Genomic DNA, 22,462 nt, shown 5'->3' with positions numbered 1-22,462 from the left:
AGAATGGCAGGGTGTCCCAGTCCCTCCCTACCACTTCCCTAGGCGGTCAGCTTCCGAGGGGTGTCTCTAGCTGGGATGGGGCTGCCTCCTGGATCCCCTCCGTGGAGCGGGAATGGGAGTGGGGACCCGGGGATCAGGATGGGAAGACAGAGGCCCCTGGGGGGGGGGGGGGGGCGGGGCAGGGCACCGAGGGCGCGGGAGGCGGCCCTCAGCCCGGCACCCAGCTCTGGTTGGGGGGCGGGGCCCCAGCCAGGCCGGGCGGCGGCGGCGGCAGGGCCGAGTCGAAGTTGAAGTCCATTTCGTCGCTGTCCATGAAGTCGTTCAGGATGATGGACTCGACGTCGCACTCGAGGCTTCCGCTGAACATGTCGAGGTCCAGGTCGGCCGGGAAGCGGTCGGGCGCGGCACCCAGCGGCCCTGCGGCGGCGGCCGCGTACGGCCCCGGCAGCGCGTCCAGCAGGAGGCCGCCGGGGGGGCCCCCGAAGACGGCCGCGTGGCCCGGCGGCGCCACTCCCGCCGCGCCCGCCTCGCCGGGCAGCGTCATAAGGCTGATGGGGTGGGCTAAGGCACTGCGCGAGGGCGCCGGCGGCGCGTACGGGGCCACCCCCTTGCCCGGGTAGGCGGTGGCCGCGCCCGCCAGTGCCAGCTCCCCGGGCGCGCCCAGCACCGGGCCGGCCCTGGGCGCGGGTGGCGGTGGCGGCAGCAGCGCGGGCAGCGCCCCCGGGCGGTAGGGCGCGGCGGCCGGCGTAAAGCTGGCCTGCTTGTTCTCCTGGATGGTCTGCATGGGCAGGCGGCGCAGCGCGCCCAGCGCCGGCGGCCCGAAGCCCCCGCCCCCGCCGTAGGCACCGCCCTTGCAGCCGCCGAAGTAGGCGGGCGTCCCGGCGCGGGCCCGCGACCCGTAGGCATCCTGCGAGCCGTCCAGCAGCGCCTCGGGCAGCCCCGCCCCGCCGCCGCCGTGCAGGCCCAGCGGGCCCCCGAGCTCGGCCAGGCGGGTCAGCTCCCCTGGGCAGCGCGCACCCAGCGCGGGCGACAACGCGCTCGCCGGGCTCGGGTACATGAGCGGCGACGACGGCGCCAGGGCCTCCAGGGCCTCGTCGTCCTCCAGTTCGGCCGCTTCCCCGAGCAGGGGTCTCCCGCCGCCGCGGAAGTCGGCCCACGCCTCGTAGTCGTCGCTGGCGTGCGAGGCCGGGCTCGTGGCCCACTTGGCCGCGGCAGGCACGGGTCCCGGGGCTGGCGCGCCCTGGGGACTGTCGTCGGGGCTTCGCTCCGGTGCCTGCAGCTGCTTCTTCTTGCTGGCCTTGCCCTTAATGCGCAGGAACTTGGCCCCGTTGTCCATGGACACGGCCCTGCGCCGCGGGGTCTTGCCCGTCTTTCCGCCCTCAGGGTTCAGCATCCACCAGGAGCTCTTGCCTGTGCCCTCGTTCTGCACGCGGATGAACCGGGTGTGCAGAGACAGGTTGTGCCGGATGGAGTTCTGTGGCCAGAGACAAGGATAGGGGTGGGGGAGTGGGAAGTGAGGGGGTAATTGATGGGAAGAGGAGTGGGAGAAAATATAGAAGTGAGAGTATAACAGAACGGGAGAGGAGCCAAAAGGCGGAGGGGGAGGAAATAGGGAAGATGAAAGGGTAAAGGGAAGAAGGGGGGAACAGGTGTAAGTACCAGGTCAGACAAACTCAGACTATCCATCCTCTACCCCAGACCCGCCCCATCCTTCCCGCTCCCCTGCCCCACACAGCCACTGTCTGTAGGGTGAGGCCAGAGCTTTGGGTCTAGCCTTTCCAGGGAGGCAACTGCTAAGGGACCTGCAGCGGGGGAGCAAAGACAACCCCCCCAACTCAGCCAAGCCCCGCCCGGGGCTAGCCAGGCTGCCAGGGCCCCCTAGCAGATTATGTAAGGGCTCATGCCGCTGCGGCTCATTTGTCCGCTCCCCACCACCCTGCCAGCCTGGCATGGCGCCAGGAGCCCGAAAACCCAGGGCTCCAGAAATCAATCTCGCGGTGACTGATTAAGCCCTGTTTAGAACTAATTGCTCTTTCGTGTGTGGGGAGAATAAATTACCTGCTTTAATTTCGTGTCTTTAAAATGCAACTGCAGGTAGAGAAGACTGTTAACCCTTTGCTGGGAGGGCCTGACCAGGGAAAGCAGAATAGGCTGGGTGTCCCCAAGGTGGGTAGAGGCCCAGACTTTCCCCCAACTTCTCTGAGCTTCTGTGAACTCCACAGAGGCCTTGGATCCCAGCAAGCCCCTCAAAGCACATCCACTGGCCATGAAGACCCCAGACCCCGCCTCTGCTCACTGCCCACCTTCAGGTCAGCCCAGGTCCCCTCTGGGCTGCAGCCCTCCCTCCCCTCCCCTCCCCACCCACCTGATGCAGAGTAGCTCTGCCCTCAAAGCCCCTTCCTGGTGGAACCTTCACAAAATCTCCACAAAGCACGTGGCATCAGGCCCATTTACAGACAAGAAGACCGAGGCTCAGAGAGGTGAAGTGGCTTGCCCAAGGCCACAGAGCCCTTCGGCTGCCCCTGGTCCTTCCCCGGGCTTCACCTTAGGCACACCTACACATATCCTCTTCTAAATTTCTGTTGGGCCCCATATCACTGCCTGCGTTTGCCAGGCCTGTCCTGGGGACAGAGGAAGGCTGGGGAGTCCACAGCTCCACTGACCTGGCTCCCCACAAGAACCTGGAGGAGTAGAACTTCTGCAGGGCCTACCATGCCCCACCTCTGAGGCCTCTCTGCTGGTGGCCTGGACCTCCTGGCTCAGGTACTGCTGTGGAAACAGCAGGGGTTTGGGTATCTGCAGGGCTGGGCAGGATGCCTGGCTCTTTTCAGCCACCTAGCTATGTGACCATGGCTACTGACTCCATCTCTAGGAGCCCATGCCTCAGTGAGCTCCTCTGAAAAAAATGGGCGACATCCAGTAACCACCTCAGAAGGCTGTTAGATCATTACCTGAGATAACGTGTGTGGCTGTTTGGTGAACACACCAGGTGCCCATAAATGCTGGTTAAATCCCTCACTCCGGCCAGAAGACCTCACTTCTTAGATCACTCCATAGACCCGCTCTGTCTCTACAATCCTTAGTATCAGGCCCTAAGTGTAACTGCGCTGGGCCCAAACAACTCTGGGGAGCTGGCATTACCCCATCTCATGTACCAGGGAATGGAGGCCAGAGGCGTGATGTAACTTGCCCTCGGTCCCACAGGCGGCAATGCCAGGTACCACTCCAGATCTGCCCGGCATACGGACCTGCTCTCATCCGCCCACCTCCAGAACCTCCGCGAGGGCTCTCCCTCCTGCCTCCTTCCCGCCTGTCTCCAGAAGGAGGGGTCCTCCCTGCTTCCCAGGGCACCCTCCCACCCCTCACCCCCAGTTCCACGTACTCACCTGACTCTTCAGGGCCCCAGGCTCCCTATCTCTAGCACGTTCTGGTCTTGGGAGATAACAGCTAGGGCTTCAAGGCCCGTCCCAGCATAGTCCTGCCTGGCTTCTCCTGGGGCCCTGAGAGGAGGGGAGCTGGACCCCCAGGGAGTGGTGCTCCCTGGAGTAGAAAGCCCCTCTCCTCCTCCCGCCCCTGCACCTGGCTCCCCAGCCCCTTCCCAACACCTGTGCTGGTTGGGGGGGGCCTCAGAGGCCTCAGTTCTCCTCCCCTGGAGGATTATCTGCCTTACCAGAGGCTCCACCTCCCAGCTTCTCCAGCTGGAGGTCAGTCAGGCTACACCTCTTTATCAGTGTCACCATGTGCCAGCCCGGTTCTGAGTGCTTGGGGGTGGGGGGAGGAGGAAGGACACCGCCAAGTACGGGCACCTCCCGAGTACCTGCCAGGTCAGCCCTGAGTACTGGAAGTACTGATAGAATACATTCTATCAGTCTCCACACCACGCAGGGATTGTGAGCCCTATTCAAGATGAGGCGAGTGAGGCTCAGAGAGGTTAAGTAAGTTGAAAAGATCACACAGTTTAAGTGGCAGAGCCAGGCATTGATTTCAGGTTAGTCTCGTTCTGAGTCTAAAGGACCTCACGTTCCACCATGGCAGAGAGAACAAGTCGGAGAACTTCCAAAGAATCTTAGGAAACCAGTCCTCCATTTCTTCTGAAAATTTCCATGACGTAACCAAGCCTAGAAGCTGGCAGTATGGGAAGCTGGGGGCATGTTACGAGGTCAAGATTCCTACAAGTCTTTGTAGAATTCAAAGGAATCTCGCACTGTACTCCATCATACTCCCAAATTTTCTGAATATCAATAAAAATGTTTTAGATTACCACCAAGAACACGTGTTCCAGGCCCATGAAGGGCTGCATCCTTCCCCACTCTGTTCCCTGCCCAGCCAGGTACCCCTGAGCCCCAGCCCAAAACCACAGCTGGTCGGACCCAGAGAGGAAAAAAGGGCTTGCCCCAGTTCACCCAGGGATTCGAGCCCAGGCCTCCTGACCCCCAGCTTGGTGGCCCTCCTTCCCCGGCAAGCCTGACCTGGGGCCAGTCCCTCCTCCTCTCTGGGCCTGTTTCCCTCCCCATAAATTGATGAGATGGGCCACTGGATTCTAGGCACCTTTTCAGTCTGACAATAAAAAGTTCTTGGAATCATTCGGTCCAGAGGTTTTCAAACTTTTGGTTTTTTTTTTTTAAAGTAGTGGAACCTTTTTAGTGAATGGAATCTAATGCAAAACTTGAGTGTTCAACATTCAAGCCATCGGAGGTGGGGCAGGGGTACCTGGAGCCCTGTCTGCTCGGCACCCTCCCTTGGCACTCTCACTGAAAACGAGGCCCTTGGGGAGGGATTCTGCAGGCCAGATGGATGGGGCAGTTGAGGCCTAGAAAGGTGCCGTGCCTTGCCCAGGGTCACCCAGGAGGTGGCCCAGAGCCGGGCGAGGACCTAGGCCTCGGACTGCTGAGCCAGGCTCTTCACCAGGTGTGCACCAGGGCTGTGCCCCAGGAGGCAAGGCCAGGCCCTGCAGCCCATTCTGGCTACTCAGGTCCCAGCCACCTGGTACCCATCAGAGCTCCCGGCCAAGATCCAGTGGCAAGCGCCGATCACATCTCGCCCACAAGGCCTCCTGGGAGGCCAGAGGCCACGGAGGAGGTGAGGGAGACGCCTCTACCACGCAGCAGTAACCAGGGCTCCCTCTCAGAGTCACCTAGCAACCCGCCACCACAGCTACGGCCCCAGCATGCCCCGGTTCCCCTGGTGCGCAAGCTGGGCCCGGCTTCTGGGGCCTCACACCTCCCACACCTCCATGCAGGCCTGGGGCAGGTTCCCAGGGGAGATGGGACCTCCCTGACTCAGTGCCTCAGAGACCATCAAGAGGCAGAGGGAAGGGACAGTAGGTTACATCCCATGCCCATCCTACTCTCCCTCAGAACCTGGGCGACAGGCCAGCCCCCTGGGGCCTCAGGCACCAGGGAGAAGAGGCTGGTACGGGACAAAGAGCATGGGATTCCAGTCTTGGCTTCAACACCCACAAACAATGGAGCAAAAGGTGCTTTGAAACTCCATTTCCTCAAACAGCTACCTGCTTGCACCCTGTTTCCCTCCAGGCAGCAGCTGGAGGGATCCTGTAAATAACGTGGACCACATCCAGTCCTGCCCAGCGCACTCTGATGCCCCTATCTCACTCAGAGTAAAGAACAAAGGCCTTGCCGTAGCCCACAAGCCCTTCCATGACCTCCCAGGCTCCTGCCCTGACCCTGGCCTGCTGCCAGGAACCTGCTGGGCACCATCCCACCTTGGGGCCTCGGTCGCAGGGGCAACACTGTTCACCCAGATACTCACATCCATCTCTCATCTCCTTCAAGTCTCTGTTCAGATGTCACCTATGTGAGAAGCCCCATCCCGCCCACTTTCTTAACAAGTGCTTCTCTGCCTTGCCACTTCTTGGCCCCCTTAGCCTGCTCTGAATTTTTCTAAAGCAATTAGCGCTTTCTAAAGTACCGTATAATTTCTTTATATTGTGTTTATTATTTATTGTCTGGTTTCCCTTATATTAGAAAATAAGTTCCATGAGGGATTTTTGTCCCCCCTTTTTTTCTTGTAACCGGACCCCATGTGTTTGGTATACGCTAGGCATTTCATAAATTTTTGCTGAATGAAGGAGAGACAGAAGAGGGGGGGGAACACTGTATGGCAGGGAGAATTAATGAGACTGTCAGAGTGGCTGGCACACGATAGGGGCTTCCCCAGACTGGGCTGAGAGAGGGGAATACAGGACGGAATGGGAGGCAAGCATGGGGCGGAGAAAGGCAGGAGCGGTCGGAGCCACAGAAGGAAGCGCAGAGAGGAGGAGAGGCTTCTGTGCAAGGGGAAGAAGGGCTCCCAGGGTGAACAAGGCGGCTGCCCACCCCAAGCCCCACCTGCTCGCTCCTGCTCCCCAGATAGACTTGGGGAACCCAAGGCTTGCTGTGGCCAAGCTCTCTCACAGCCTGGACCACGTGGGCCAGAAGACGCTGCAGCAGCCCCCGTGGGAACAGAATAACCTCGCCCTTGCTGACGGTGCCTCCCTCGTGGACAGGGTCTGAGCCATTTGGTAGTGGCAACTCATCTATCCAAGAGGACACCCTCATCTATTCCCAGGACACCCTTCGCCCATGAGCGGTAATGCATTCATCTGACAGCACAACCCCATTTATCCAGCACACCAGTCCCATTTATCCAGCAAGTACAACCTCATTCGCTAACAGCACTCCATTCACCTGACGGGCCCCCTCATTTATCCAGCAGGACGCCCTCATTTATCCTCCAAGTCGGAGGCTCTCCTTCCTCCTGTGGCGTGGCTGTGTTCTCTGATGGTGCAACCCGACTGATCCAGCGGGACACCATCTCTTCTACAAGTACACTTCATCCCCTGATAGTACAACCTCATTTATCTCATAACGCAGCCTCACCTTGCCTCCAAGTACCACCTCATTCCCTGACAGTACACCTCGTTTATCTTCCAGCACAACCTCATTTCTCCTCCCAGCATAGTTTCATTCCCTGATAGCTCAAGCTCATCCAATCTTACTTCTCCAGCCAGAGCCCACCAGATCTCGGGGCTGAAGAGTAGGGGCAAAGAGGGGGAGTTTGGAGAGAGAAGAAGGGTCCCACCATTTGCTGTCCCCTGCCTAGAGAGGGCTGCATGGCACGATGACTATATCCAATCTCCCCAGGCCCTAAAGGGCCCATGGACTTTGAGTTCTAGGTTGCTCGGCCCAGCCAGCCCTCGACCATTGCCCCACCTCCCATGTGGTCCCCTCTAGAGCTAAAGAGGGCCCACGGGATGGATTTCCTTCAGCTCTCCAACAGGGGAAAAAAACCCACCTGATTCGATTTGTAGCGTTTGCTGATTTCTGTGGCATGGATACTCCCATCGTGGCCAATTTTAAGCTGGCAGCATGATGTCACTGAGTGCAGAACTGGGAAGAAGTGTGCATGATCAGCTCTCACGAGCCAGCGCAAGCCAGCTCTCGCACACCACTGGCCCGTGCTCAAATACCGAGGCAGGAGAAGGGCACCACCTACGATGTGCCAGACCTAAGCTAGATTCTCTAGATACGTTTCTTCTTTGAATCCTAAAAACCATGCAAACCGTGAGTAGGTAATGCTATTTTACAAAGTGGGGTGGCGGGGGAGAACTGAGGCTCGGGTGGGTTAAATGACTCCCGAGGCCATGAAGCTGCGAAGTGATGGAGCCAGGTCTGGGTCTCGGGGCTGTTGGATTCCAAAGCTAAGGCTCTTCCTACCCATACCGCCAATGGGGCGGGGAACACTGCCCTGCTGCCCACCTCAGAGGCCATCCCTGCCCTGGTTCTCAAGCCCAATCTTCCTGGCTTTCATCAGAGACAGGAGACTCAAGTCTTGTGCTCCCCACCCACAAGCCCCGTGCTATTCCTACCTCCTGGCCTCTGGCACCAAGGGGATTCCAGGACCCTCCCAGTTCAGTCCTGGGTCTTGCGTCCAAAACCAGGTATGGATTCCTCTCCAGGTTCTATCGCTGTCCAAGGTTCAGCCCGGCCCCTGCCTCAGGAAGCTGACCCCAACTATCCAGTGGGGATGGTGATCCAGCCCCACCCTCTAGTGCCTTCCTGAGCAGAGATCACCTCTGGGGTGCATGAGTGCTCTGATCCCCTCCATGACTCCCATTTCCTTTCTCCCCGCTTCCTTCCCTCCTTTCCTGCATAAAGAAGGGTTAAGGGCTAGAGTTGGAATCCCAACTTCATCCATGTGACCTTGGGCCTCCCCCGTAAAAGAGGGTAACTATTGCAACGTCCGTGGGGGAGGGAGCGTGGCTGGGAACTGGATGAGATCCCACATGTCAAGAGTCTTCCTGACTCCCTGTCTCAGTCCCAGGCACAGCTGTCGTAAAACACCCCACCCCCTCTGGCCCAGGAACACACCTGACTCAGAGAGAGCCACAGACTCTGGGGCGGGGGGGCGGGGGGGGGTGTCACTGGCTCTGCTGCCTGGAGTACTCAGTCCAGACAGCATTCCTGGCAGAAGGGGTGACCTGGATGACCTCAGGGCCCTGAGGCCACATGCAAACCCTTGGTACTAGGGTGTGTAGTGAAGGAAGGGGGCATCAGAGCCACAGGTGTTGACAGGTGAATGGGCTTGGGGTCAGCAGTGGAACAGAAGTGAGCAGCCAGGGGCCAGGAGGAACCAAATGTCCAAAGCAAGGCGTGAGGTCAAGGGACGGGCCCTGGCGTCCCCCACCCCTGCCCCCGCAGAGACAACAGAACCCACACACCCAGCCTGGACAGTACACAGATCAGCAGCAGAAGTCCCAGCTCGCCCCTACTCAAAAGCCCATGGCTCCTCATGCCGCCAGCGCTTGCGTCCAACTCCAGACTGACATTCAAGGGCCCTCTGGTGCTCTCCAGCTTCATTACCTCCATTCCCTTAAACCCATCTGGGACTCCAGCCACCCTGGATGTCTCACACCTCCATGCCTTCACACACTCTGTTCCCTGTGCCCTTCCCTCGCTCTCTGCTCAAGTGGTTCCTGCCGCTCCATCAGGGCTAGCTGTGCAGCATTTTCCTAGCCCGCTCTGCAAGCCCCAAAGATAGCTTCCTCCCTTCAGTGCCACTGCAAAAATCTACCTGCACGCTGGAGTATAACTCTAGGTGAGTCTGCCTCCCCACTTGAACTCTGTGGGGCAGTCCTTGGCTCACAGCAAGTCAACACATAGGTTGGAACTCTCAGCAGCCGTGAACCACTCAGGCCGGGCAACTCTGTGTCGTTTCTGTTCAACAAGACCTCAGGCCGGAGCTCCAGGCCTTGCCTCCTCCCTCCCGGTTTCCCCTCCGGTTCCTGCTGCCTCTGCCACCTCCCTACTTCTCCCCTGGCTTCTCAGGAGACTTCAGCAAAGTGAGAAAGGAAAGAAACTACCACTTGCTGAGCATTCAGTGCACCGTGCTGGCACTCAACAATTAAAATCTTACTGAGTATCTGTAACAAACCTCTGAGCTGGTTTATTATCCTGACTTTACAGATGAGAAACTGAGGCTTCAAGAGACAACTGACCTGCCCAGGTGGGGAAGTGTTGAGGCAGGAATTCACACCCAGGGCCCTTGCCCTTCCTCCTACCCTGAGAGCCTCTAGGGAGGAGCCTAGGCCAGACAGAAGCTCCCCTGGGGAAGGGGTGCCAGGAGCTGTCCACACTGGCTCAGCAACCTCTCCACAGACTCTTCCCTCCCTCTTCCAGGACTAAAGGGGATCCCTAAATGCCAGGCCATTCAGGCCTCTCCCAGCCTCTCCTCATCGGAGCCTCCTCCCTCCCTCTGCCGGCAGCACATCCAACACCCCTGCCCCCGGCCCTGGGAGCAGCTGCGGTGACCTCACCCAGTCCTGCCCCGGGCCTGGCTCTGGGGAGGGCTCAGCAGCTGTGCCCCAGCCCTACAGGCCGGCTCCTGGGGGGGGGGGGGAAGGGGGGGGAAGAGTGGGCATGGTGCCAAGAGGACCATCTGCTCTCCCAGGGGCATGGCCACCCGCATAGACACTGCCCTCGTCCCCAGGGGCCGCCCTTGGCCCTCTGTCCCCATGCCAAGGGGCTCCAGGAGCTCGGGGCAGCCCACCCAGACCGGGGCACCAGCCCTCATCTGCCATCTGTCTTCCTCTTGGAGCCCGAGAGGCCCTTGCAGGGCATGTTGGAGCACGAATGTCCGCTGAAAAATGAACAAGTGCTCAGGGTAAGCTCTGGGGGCAGAGGCCAGAGGCCAGGGCTGGGTGTGCCGAGCACTGCCTGCCCCAGCACCGCCTGCCCCAGCACCAGCCCTGCAGAGCCAGGAGCAGGTGACCCCCTAGGGGCTTCGGGGGGGGCGGGCCTCCATCCACTCACATCTGCTCGGCCGACAGGTGCCTCTGGCTGAGGGCAAGCCCCTTCCCCCACGGCCCCAGCTCAGGTTACAAAAGAAGGCAAGGCCAGCCGAGGACAGGGGGAGGGGACTGGAGGGGTGGAGGAGGCATCACAACTTCCCAGAGTGTTGGGGGAGGTGAACTCGGATCCCGAGATGAGACTGAGGGCCAGAGAGGGACGGAGCATGCCCAAGGTCACAAAGCCCGCCAGTGGGCAAAGAGGAGCCAGCGTCCAGGGGCAGGCAGCCCCGGCTTCGAGGGTGACCTTGAGTAAATCACCGGCCTCGTCTGTAAAATACAGTGCCTAAAACCTGCCTGCTTGCTTCCCAAGGCCATGGGGAAGGCTCTGCAGGCTAGAGAGCAGTGGTTGGACCTAAGGGCAGGATGAAGCTTGGACGTCCTGATCTTCTGACACCCCAGGGACAGAATGGGAGGGACTAGAAGAAGAAATCCTACCCCCGACCCCAAACACATACACAAGTCAGTGTCTCTCAGGGGTCAGGGCCCAGGACCCCTACCCTACACAGCACATGTGGAGGTATCTCCTTTCCCTCCCCAGAGCAATGAATACCAATAATGGTATTTGCTAAGATTTCACTGGGGACTTTACATGTAACTCTCCTTACATGCAATTCTCACAACAAATCTTGGACATAAGTCTTATTATTATCCCACTTTGCAGAGGGGGAAACTGAAGCTAGGTTGCCCAAGGCCACACAGAGGGTAAGAGGCAGAACTAGGACTGCTCCTCCCTGCTTGCCTCCAGACTCCTACCCACACCACTCTGTCTCACCTCTGAGATCCTCAAGGCACCAAAGGGTGCTGCTTGGCACCTCAGGCATCTTGGAATCTTGGGACCTCCACCCTCTCTCAGGCTCACCTTCTCCCCTGGACCCCAGTATTGGGCCCACATTGGGCACCTGAGCCAGTCTCTCCCCCCCCACCCCAACCCTCCATACCATCCTTTCTGCCCATGGCATTCCTCATCCCCCACAGCTCGGAGTGCCAGCTCCTTGGTGTGGCATTCAAGGCCATTCGCCATCCAGCCCCTGCTTGCTTCCCCAGCCTCAAGTCCTGCTGGGCTCCGGTTAACACAGCCAGACCCTGTGGGGCTCCTAAAGAGTCCTGATGGTTTGACTCCTTTGCCTGGTTCTCCCCCCTCACCTCCAAATTCCCATAGCTCATTATCTGGCCCTCCATCATGACCCTGGGTAGTTTTTATCCTCGTCTTATCTCCCCAGCTGGACCTGCAGGCATTTTGAGGGCAGGGAGCCAGTCCGGTTCCTCTGAGCAGTGCTGTACACTGGGTGCCCAGTGGGTGTAGGCCTGGATTAAAGTGAGTAGAGGAAGCAGCCATCAGCCCTGGGGCCTGCAGATGGAGGGGGGCGGACAATGTCAGCTCCCTCCCTCTGGGAGCTCTGGATTTGAGAAAGGGTACCAGGGATCCCAGAGCCACCTCCGAGGCTGGAAGCCCCAGGGCCAAACTCTAAGGGAAATCAGAGAGACAGTGCTAGGGCTGGGGGGCAGGGGGGTAGCGGCCAGCCTGGACTGGCCTGGCCAGAGCACTCGGTTAGGGAGGAGTAGCCCAGGGGAGTTTCATTTCTGTCCCTTCCAGTGGGATACTGTGAGAGCCACTTTGTTTCTCTCAGCCTCACTTTCCTCATCTGCAAACTGGGGATAGTAGCAGTACCAGCTTCACGGTTTGCGGTGAAAATTAAATGGAAGCACACCTGTCATGGCATGTGGTTGTTCCATCCTGAGCTGGAAGAGTTCTGTGTGGCTGAGGCAAGGGTCAGAAGACCGCTGGGGTGAGTGATGTGGCCGTACAGGTTGACTGGGGCCAGGTAGCCAAGGCCTGGAGTGGCACGCTACAGCCCCAGGACTGGATCCTGTAAGACCGGCACCGCGCTGTACACGTGGTCTCGCCTCCCCCATCAGACAGGGGGCTAGCAGAGAGCAGGGGCTGCGACTTTCCACTTCCTTGTGGGCCAGCGCCAGAGAGGCCTGCTAAGTACACGACGTTTTCCCTCCCTCCGGCAGCCAAAGGCTCTCAGTGGCAGAGCACATCAGACACGGAGGGCGGGCGAATGTATTGTGGTGTTTCAGTCCCTTGGAGCTGACTGCATGGGGCTCGATTCCCTGGAGGACCAGAAAAAGAGTGAGGAGGAGAGATGTGGGCTCAATCTGGGCAGCCTGTTTAGAGAAGAAGGTGGTCCACCCTGGGAGCGGAAGACGGGAGGGGGACTTCCCTGGAGGTCCAGTGGTTAAGAGTCCATGCTTCCACTGCAGGGGTTGCGGGTTCAGTCCCTGGTTGGGGAACTAAGATTCCGCAAGCAGAAGCAGAGGAAGCTACCATCTAAGGCATCGGTTCAGAATCCGACCCGTCATCAGACAGACCTGTTAAAATATAGATTCCAAAGCCCACCCACTGACAGTCTGATACAGAGGAACTGAGACAGGGGCTGCAGATTGCACTACCTAAAAGCTTCTAGGTGACTGATAATCAGCCAGCTCTGCCAACAACTAAGGATTTAAGGCAGATTCTCAGAAAGACACACTGGGTTCCAGAATCACCTGGGAGGTAGGATTTTGTTCAAACTACCCAAGCACCCGCCTAGTCTCTGAGGGGTGTCCCCAGGGTTCAATCCATGAGAGTCGATAGCAGCCTTGGTGAACATGTAACAATGGCAGTGGTTTGGGTTGAGAACTCCAGTGTCAGGTATAAAGATGGCAGTGTGAGGGCTGCCTGGGATCAGAGGCAGCAGGGAAAGTGGGAGGGAGGGCAGGGCCTGGACAAGGCCAGCAGAGGGCCCAGGGGTCCAAACAGAGCAGTTTGGGCTTGGTTGGCTCCCAGGGGAACTGAGGAGCCCTGGAGGGCTCTGGAGCTAGCATGAGTGAGCCCTGGGGCAGGAGGGCTGGCTGGGGTGTGGGCTGATACTACACTGGCATTGGAAGATGGCGAAACATGGAGGAAACAGGTCTGCATCTAAATCTAGGCTCAGCCTCGTCTCAGCTATGCTACCTTGGCCAAGTGACTTCATCTTTCTGAGCCTCCATTTCCTCAACTGCAAAATGGGGCTATTAACACATACCTGGCAGGACGCAGGGAGGATGAAATGAGAGGATTTATGCGAAGTGCCCAACTGACTGCCTAGCATCCAAGCGTTAATCCTCTGATTTCTCGTTCCCCTTCCCAAAAGAGGCATCCCCCTTAGAGGCCAGAAAGGCTTCTCTGCAAAGAGGGAGGCCCGGGGGGGGGGGTGCGGGGGGGGAGGGGGGGGAGAGGGTGGGAGGCCCATCCCCCACACGCCACCTGGCCCCCCTCCCACCTCCACATATGGGTTGGGGGGTGGGGAGAGACAGCAGACAGCCAAACCCTCCCAAACAGGAGTTGGTTTCCATGGTAACCAGGATGCCAGGAGGAAGGGGGGTGCTCCAGATCCAGCTGTCCCCCTGAGCGCCCTACCAGGGCCCCAGAGCCTCTGCTAATGCCCACCTAACACCCTGCACCCCCCATCTGCCTGCTCTGGTAGCCAGCTGGGACTGCCAGGAGCACTCCCTTCACTGTGCCCTGAGTTTGTCTGCCACCTGGGTACTGCCAGGGGCAGGGTAGGCAGCCCCAAGCAGGAGTTCCCAGTTTGAGTCCATCCACACCTGTACTCACGTACTTCCACCCATGGTAAGTCCCATTAGGTATTCTATGCTCTCGGTCCCAACTAACCCCTCATGGCTCCTAGAACCAGAGGGTTTGTCAGTCACAGCCCCGAAAGGGCCACAGACTGAGTGAGTTAAGGCCCTTTGGACACAGATGAGAGCACTGCGGACCAGAAGGGGAGAGAGCTTTGCTCCAGCTCACACACGCTAGATCAGGGTCCCCTACAGGTGCTCTGCCCACCACTCACCAACTCCCGACTCCACAGCTCCAACAGACCCCAAAGGGCTGAACTAGGACACCCTGAGTGATGCTCCAGAGAGATGGGTCATTGCCAGGGAGAAGGAAGGAAGGCCTAACAACTTGAAGGTCTTGTCTAGCAACAGAATGGGCAGTCCCAGAGCTTGCGGGCTGCAGGTCCCTGGGAGTGTGTGAGAAAGGGATTGACCTGGGAAGGAGGCTTGGAAGCAGGTGATGGGCTCCACCTCTCTTGGAGATCCAAAGTCAGACTCAGGTGTGGAAGGAGTGGGCACCAATGTGTACCTGTTTCTCAGGTACCCACTCCCAAGTTGGGAGGCAGGCCACAGGCTGCAAATAGGAAAGGGGTGCTGAGGAGTCAGCCACAAGTTAAGGGAGACAGTGAGGTGAGGAGGGGGCTCCCCCTGCTATAGCTGGTGCACTCATATCCCAGAGGCTCACATCCACACACGCAGCCCGCGACCACACCCTCACCCTTCACAAGACATAGAGAGACGGGCTTCCATAGCCCCCAGGACCCCACGGAGTGGCCACCACCAGCTGCCACTCAAAGATGGGAGAAGGTGGGCTGCAAGAAACAAGCCTGCACCCTTTCCAAATCCCTCCTCTCCAGTCCCAATGGCACAGGAGGAAATGCTTGAGTTTGGGGGACAGGACGGGGTTCAGTTCCCAGGTCTGCCACTTCTTAGGGATGTGACCCTAAGACAAGTCACTTCACCACCTGGGAAACCGGGATGCTAACACCCACCTGGAAGGATGGAGGACAGGATTTGAGGGGATGTGGGCTTGGCCGGTGGGCGCCTGCTGCCCGGCGCTCTGAGCCCTTCCCTCTCTCTGGCAGAGACCCTCCACTCCACTCAGTCCTGAGCTGGGTCCTCAGGGCGTGCAGAGAGGGGAGCCCCAAACCGCAGAAAGTGGCGGCTGGGGGGCGCTGAACTTTCGAACCCGCACACACCTCCCCCCCCAAGCGCCGTTCATTACCTTAACAGGAGTTAAAAATAACCGTCTCATCTCTTTAAATTAGTCTGTCTGCAATTACCGCCTGGCACGGCGCTGCCCGCCATCGTCCCGCTGGAGCGGCGCCAGGTGGCAGGCGGGGCCCTCACCCTGTCTGTCGGTCTGTCTGTCTGCCTCCAGGTCCCCCCCTTTTCCCCGCAGAGGCGCAGCCACCCCAGGGGCCTCCCGGCGGCCCTGCCTCCCAAGCTCCCCAAGTTTCTAGGGAGGGGGCCGCCGGGCGGGCCACGCGGCGGGCAGAGTGTGGGGCCTTCGGGGAGCAGAGGACTGGGGGAGGAGGGGCGCGGTGGCGAGGGAGGGGCGCCGGGAGGCCCGGGAAGCCGGAAGGGCCCGCCGCGCGCCAGCGCTCGTGGGTGGGTGTGAGCAGGTGGCCGTGGGAGTCTGCCGGGCGTGCCAGCAACTGTGCCAGGAGCGGCTGGCACGGGCTTGTGCCCAGGAGGCGGGCAGCTGCCAGCCCCCCGCTCGTGCAGCGCGGGGGGTGAGGACACCCCCCAACCCGGGCTCACACCGCCTCTTCCCGCACCTCCACCAGCCCTCGGGGCTGGGGATCCCCGGAGGACAAAGAAGAAGGAGGGAGCCCTGCAGGAACGGGCTGGGGGGAGGAGAGAAGGGGGAGCCCCTGCACGCACAACCACCGCTCAGTCGGGCTATAGCAGGACCCTCCTCCCGGCCTCTCAGATCAGTCCCTCCCCTCTAGCCCCCACCCCACCTAGGACCTACTGGCCCGCCTGGGCCGGATGGGGGGGGACACCCCCCCTCCTGATCCCACCCCACAACAGCCAAGCTGCTCCAGGCACTGAGGAAGAAGGGAAATCCCCATCCACTGGGCTCCTCCCCCACCAGTCCCGTGGACAGGAATGGGAGGCACCCAGGCCTGGCCTGGGAGCTCCCAGGGGAGCTGGCAGCCTGGAAATACAAAAGCAGGCGGAATAACTCCAAGGGCGCTAAGTGGAAGGAGCACCAGGACCCAGAGCAGCCTGGAAGGCTTCCCGGAGGAGGCAGGTGGGGCTAGAGTGTCTGAGAGGAAGTAGGAGGCTCTACCTGGATGTGGGATATCCACACTTTTGGGACACTGGAGAGGGAGGGAGACTCCTGTCCAAGTCCTCGTCCCAGGCCTGGAGACCCTCTGCCCTGACGGCAACACCACCAGCCTCTCTGGTGGTGTTCCCAGCACTAAGCCAAGACTCTCTTTGGGCTTCAGCCTGTTGGGTGCCTTAGGCCTGCTGTTGATCTTGCCTCCTCCAATTCCTCTCTGCAACACCTCTGAACTATCTTCCCACATCACAGGTGGGACCACAGGGCAAAGGCCAAGCACAGGGCCCTCACTCGGCCTTTCCCACGCCACAGCCCTGCCATCCCACGCTCCTAGCCCTGCCTAGGAGCCCTTGGTTCCAGCCTGGCACACCCAACAGTCTCCCAAACCCAACATATGCAATTCCACCTCCTTGCCTTTGCGTATGCAGTCAATATCTCTTAGAAGACTTTCTCCCCAATTCTACCCCCCCCCCACCCACCCAGAGAAGACAGACCAGATCAAGTGCCATCTTCTCTGTGAGGGCTTGCCTGGCTCCCCAGGGGACCTACCCCACTCTCCCCACACCCCTATTCCCACCCCCATTCCCCGGCCCCCAGTCCTGCCTGCAAGACAGAGGGCTTGCCCTGATGCATCCTGAAAGCAGGTGCAACGCCTTCCCCTTCGGTCCCCCCACTCCATCTAACACAGGGTTCGGTACACTCCAGGGACTCAAGTGCAACACTTACGTGGGGGAGGGGAGGGAGGAAGGAACAATGGGGTCCCTGGCCCCAGCCCTGGCACCTGCGGTGTACCACAGGCTCTGCTAACCGGAGGGTGGCTGGGAGTTGGGAACGGCCCGCCACCAGGGCCCTGGAGGGACTGACTGGGAATGGGGGAACAGGCATTAGGAGGGACAGGAATGAGAGGGGAAGGAGGCTCCCTGGGGAGCTGGATGGGGGGGTGGGGTAGAAGGAGGACAGCCACTGAGGGGATGAGATGGGAAAGGCCAGGGGCCTCTCTGAACAGCCCTCCTCCAGTGCCTTGGGGGTCTCTGCCAGGGCCTAGGTCAGGAGCCCAAGGCTGAGGCTCCCTTACCAATGCCCTAGCCCAGGACAAGCATTCCTGAGCCCAGGCGCAGGGAGAACCAGTGTGTCCCCAGCAGCGTGGTGCAGTGGAAACTGCATCCAATGGGCAGGCGGGAGGCCTGGGCCATCATCCAGGGCCTGCCGCTCACTGATGACCTGAGAAGAGTCCCATTCCCTTCCAGGGCCTCAGTCTCACAGTCTGAGAAATGAACTCATGGGACTAAATTATCTCCAAGTACCTTCCCAATCACAGTCTAGGATTTAGATCTGCCCCTGTTTGAAAGCTGTCAGTGTCCCCCTCCCACATCCAGTGCCAGCAGGACACTATTCCAGAGGCTCTGGGTCCCTGGAGGGAGACACATCTGGACTGGAATCCAGTTTTCCCATCTACTGACTGTGTGACCTTGGGCAGTTCACTCCTCCACTCCCTGCCTCAGTGCCCAGCCCTATAAGTAGTGACAGTAAAACCCACCTCAGGGAGTGCAGAGAGCATTAAAGGAGACACCTGGCAGAGATGCCTGAAGGTGCCTGGCACGGGGCTTGGCCCTGAGACCCTCAGTGAACTGCAGTTCTCTCCCAGCTTCAAGCCTCATGTTCCCTCTTGCCATCTTCCCCATCATCCCTCACCCATCAAGCTCAGCTGGAGCTCTGCCTCCTGCAGGAAGCCCTCCTGGCTTATTCTGGCCCATAGTACCCTCCCTGGCCTCAGCACCCTCTTCACGTATTTCTTCACTCTTTTACCAGACATGCACTGGTAGTTCCCAGTGCCAGGCTCTATGCTAGGTGCCGTGGGCACAGAGATTGTTCTGACACTGCCACTGTCTTCCAAAGCGGGTGGGGAAGGGAAATGAGACAGGACACAAAAGACTAAGACCTATGACAGGTAGGGAGAGGGCCAGAGAAGAGGGAGTCCTGAGCTAGCTAAAAAGGGTTAGGGAAGTCTTCCTGGAAGAGGCATCTGAACTCTGTGCCCTTGAGGACAGGGACTATCTACAGGGAGAAGTAAAGGGTGGGACAGTACATGCGAGGGAGGAGGGAGCAAAGCACAAGGGCAGGACCCATTTAGGAGGAACAAGTGTTCCGGAGGGGGCTGAGCCCAAGGGGACCGGAGAGAGGATGGAGAAGGAGACTCATGTGGGCCCCTCCAGCCTGTGTTCCCACCCAGTAGTGGCCACAGACAGACAGAGAAGCTGCCAGCGAAAAGCCTGAGAGTCATGGGCTCCCGGGGCAGAGCACCGTGGCCCCTACAGTGCAGCCCCTGGGCATCTTGAGCTGTCCATGTCTGCAAGCCTCCCCTCCTCCCGCAGCACACCTCCTTCCTCTGACCCTGCCTATAGGCACCACCAGCCAGAGCCCCTTCCCTCCATTCAGGCATGCCTCCCTCATAGAGACACCCCTCTCCCACAGGGAGTCTCACAGCTCACAGGCCCTAGGCATGGCCCTACCCCCACCCCACCCCAGTCTCCTCTCCCTCAAAGGCATCGACTATCCCCCTGCCCCAACAAGTTGGCCAGGGGAGGGTCTGGAGGCCACAATCCCGTCAAGACCCTGTCATCGCCCAAGATGGCTCCCCCCTTTCCATTGGTTAGTACTGAGGCCTCCCTGGGGTGCCCCTCCCCTCTCCCCCTCCCCCAAGTGCATCTGGGCTCAGAAAGCCAGGGAAGTGGAAGACAGGCCTGAGGTGGTCATGGACAGATCCCCAGGTCTCAGTACCTTGCCCTCACACCAGCAGGGATCATCACCAGCCCACCACGCTGATCCAGGCAAGGGGGGCAGCAGCTGCCCCATGGAGAACTCAGATCTCAGGTCACCTGACCAGTTCCCCACCCTAGGCTGGCTGGTGCCCTAGAGTGAACTCCTGGCACCACAGAAAGAACTGTGGGCCTAGGGTCGCATTCCTCACCCTGGGGCCAGCTCCAGGGAGGGCAGTGGGAAAGATTTGGGAGGAAAGCAGCCACTGGCCTCAAGTCATTATTTCAGCTCTTTAAGGAGGGTGCCCTGGTGGAGAGGGTAAAACAAGAGTAACACAAAGCAAACTCGTGGGGTTAAGAGGGGGGTCTCCAATGTCTGAGGCCCGAGAATAGGTTCTTCTGCTATGCCCCCAAGGATGGGGTGAGGGTGTCCCTCGAGAGTGCCTCAAAGTGGCAGTCCCTTGTCACCCCACCAGACCTCCCACCTCGCATCCAGAGCATGCACACAGCTGCTCCCAGCACGCCCCCGCCTGTCTGCCGGCCGGCCCCACGCCCTGGGCACACACTCTGTGACTCCTGGGGGTGCCCCAGGGCCTCCCTCTAGACCGCCCGCCAGGAGCCCAGACGCATCTAGCAGCCCCTGGAAGCCCCAGCCGACGACTCCAGACCCCCTCCCCTGCCGGACGCCCCCACCTTCCAGCCGGCCGAGCTGTTGCTGTCGCCTTTATCCTTGAAGTAGGGCACGTAACGGACCATCCAGTCGTAGATCTGCGAGAGCGTGAGCCGCTTGTCCGGGGCGCTCTCGATGGCTTTGGTGATGAGGTCGGCGTAGGACAGGTTCCCCCACGCGTTCCGCCGGGAGCTCTTCGCTTTCCGCAGCGGTCCGACCTCCGCGCCCAGCGGCGGCGCTGGGGCCATCGGCGGGGCCGTGGCTCGGCGCTCCGGCCCGCAGTCCTCAGCGCCCTCGGCCACCCCTGAACCCAGCGCTCCGTCCTCGTCGCCGACCAAGTCTGGCTGCGGCAGGGGCCAGGTACACGAGCGCGGCCGGCTCTGCGGCGCGAAGTCCGGGTCCACGTCCACCTGATGCGCTCGCAGCTTCGCAGCCATGGTCCCGCCCGGCTCGGGCGAGGAGGGGAGGGGGACTCCTCGGATGGTGGGCGGGCGGCTCTGGGATTTGCGCGCCCCGGGGAGGCCCGCGGGAGGGGTCCCTGGCGGCGCCGGCTCAACCGCGGGGCGCCATGGGCCGGGGCGCGGAGACAGGGGGCTGGACGCGCTGGGAAGCCCGAAGGGAGGGAGAGATGGGGGCAGTGAGGGAGCGGCGGCCCCGGAGCCCAGCGGGCACACACCTCGCCCAGCCCCGCTTCTAGCACCTGCCGCCTGCCTGCGCCTGCAGCCACCACCGCCACCGTCTTTGCCGCCGCTCCCCCGGCGCCGGCCCCGCACGCGGGCCCTGCTCTCCCGGGACGGGGCCGGATTGCACCATGCCGGAGCCCGAGCCCGTGCCGGAGCCCGCGCCGCCGCCGCCCCGTGAATGCCGCCGCCGCCGCCGCCGCTCCGGCTCCAGCGCCAGCTCCCGCGCCTGCCGCGCTCAGCGCCGGCTGCACCTCGGATGGGCGGGGGACGGGGAGGGGGCGGGCCCGGCGCGGGAGAGGGCGGGGCGTGCCCGCCCGCGGCCGTGGAATCCTCGGCCGGCCGGGTGCCCCGCCCGCGGGCTGGAGGCGGGGGGGCGGGGCTCCCGGCCGAGGGCGACCCTGCCGCAGCCCCAGCACGCAACAGCGCCGCCTACGGAGCAGGGGAGGAGCGGCGGATGCGACCCCGCCCCCTACTTTAAGCTGGGGGAGGGGGCGCGGGAGCGAGGCCCGAGCGCTCTCATTGGTCCGCAGCAGGGCTGTCCCGCCCACGGACTCGGCAGGATCCCTCCCCGAAGCGCGTCAGCCGGTTATTGTTACAACCCGGGGTTTCCCGGGGCAACGGGGATGGGGCGGGGCTCAGAGCACTTGGCTCCGCCTTCTATTCCTGGGAGGAATGCCCCGCCCCTGTTTCTAGACACCCCCCCATCACCCCCACCCCCACCCCCACCCCGCCCCGGTGTTTCCAAGTCTTCATTCCAGAAACCTGGTGGGGTGGATGATGGAGCTCTCCTCTTCTTTGTGCCCTGGGCTGGAGAAAGGGAGAGGGTCAAGAATACCTGTGTTCTGGGTCAGGCTTGGCCACAATTTTGGCTTCTCCATCTGCAAGTTGTTTTTCGTGGGCTTTCAGGGTGCCTGAAGTTTAACGTGTAGTAGAATCAACCTGGCGAGCTTGTTAAAACATATTGCTGTGCCCCAGTCTGGTAAGTCTGGGTTGGGGCTTGAGACTGCATTTCTGAGAAGTTCCCAGGTGATGCACCCTGGACCACACTTTGCAAACCACTGTTTTAGAGTCTGTGGGAGGCTCTTGCAGGGGCTGTTGGAGCAAACACTTGCCCCCAATTTCATCCTGCTTGGGGAGAAGTTGCTCGTTCATTTAACAGTTATTTATTGAGCACCTTTGATGCACCAGGCACTGTTGGGGCTACTAAGGCAAGAGCAGCAGAAGAGACAGATGAGGTCCCTCCCTCATAGGCTAGTGGAGAAGTCAGATGTAAGTCAGATCATCATACAGCCTCAGAAGGAAGAGGTCGGATGAGCAGTTGGGCAGCCCATTACCTCATCCCACAGGGCCCTAGGCTAGGTTTCCAGCCAACACTCCACCTGCCAGCCTTTGCTTGGTGCATCCCCTCTGCCTAAAACACGCTTTACCCTCCTCAAGGTCCTCCGAAGATTTTCCCATTCCTCAAAACTCAGCTCAACTTATCCCTGACACCTTCTTTAACCCAGCTCCCAGCACTTGCCCTTGTCCCTTGCTTGCCCAGACCACTGCTGCTCTGCCAGTAATATCTATGTCCCTTTAGCCCAATATTTCTCTTTTGCCTGTCAGGAAACTGAGGCCCAGAGTGGGCAGGTGTCTTGCCCAGATGGAATGGCCAGGATTAGAATCTAAGCTCACCAGCCAGTACCACATTCCTGGAGAGGTTGGAGACTGCAACTTGCAGAAAGTTCTCTGGGCAGTGGGAAGGCTGGTCCCAGGCCACAGGAGACACCCCTCTCTCAAAAATTCCTTCCTTTCAGCTTAGGTCCCAAGGAGTAGGGCCAAGGGTGAGGGTGCGGGCAGGGCTGGAGGGGCCCCTCCTCGCCGCCCCCCCCCCCAGGGTGGGAGCAGGTCCAGCTTGCAAATGCCTGGCGTGGCATCTGCCTGAGTCACATCCCGAAGGCAAGAGTGGGCATGGGAACCATTGGCTGTCCCCTTTCTGCTTACATATACACACACACCCTCCAGGTGGTTCTGTTTAGAGTCAGAAGGGCCCTGAAATCACTGCTGGACCCCCTCCCACAGTTCTCA

The 22,462-nt window shown here is 60.4% G+C and overlaps 1 protein-coding gene across 1 annotated transcript; it reads right to left on the bottom strand.

Moving 5' to 3' along the window:
- Nucleotides 1-208: 208 nt before the first annotated feature.
- Nucleotides 209-20,149, bottom strand: FOXO6 (forkhead box O6). Its single transcript, XM_065897259.1, has 2 exons — nucleotides 19,736-20,149; nucleotides 209-1,474 (listed from the first exon to the last, which is right to left on the bottom strand). The coding sequence occupies exons 1-2, from the start codon at nucleotides 20,147-20,149 to the stop codon at nucleotides 209-211; spliced, it is 1,680 nt and encodes a 559-aa protein (XP_065753331.1).
- Nucleotides 20,150-22,462: the final 2,313 nt, after the last annotated feature.

The sequence above is a fragment of the Phocoena phocoena genome, chromosome 1, assembly GCF_963924675.1.
Source record: "Phocoena phocoena chromosome 1, mPhoPho1.1, whole genome shotgun sequence".
NCBI classification, from domain to species: Eukaryota; Metazoa; Chordata; class Mammalia; order Artiodactyla; family Phocoenidae; genus Phocoena; species Phocoena phocoena.
The sequence above is the reverse complement of the archived record's forward strand: the minus strand, read 5'-3'. Positions and strand labels throughout refer to the sequence as shown.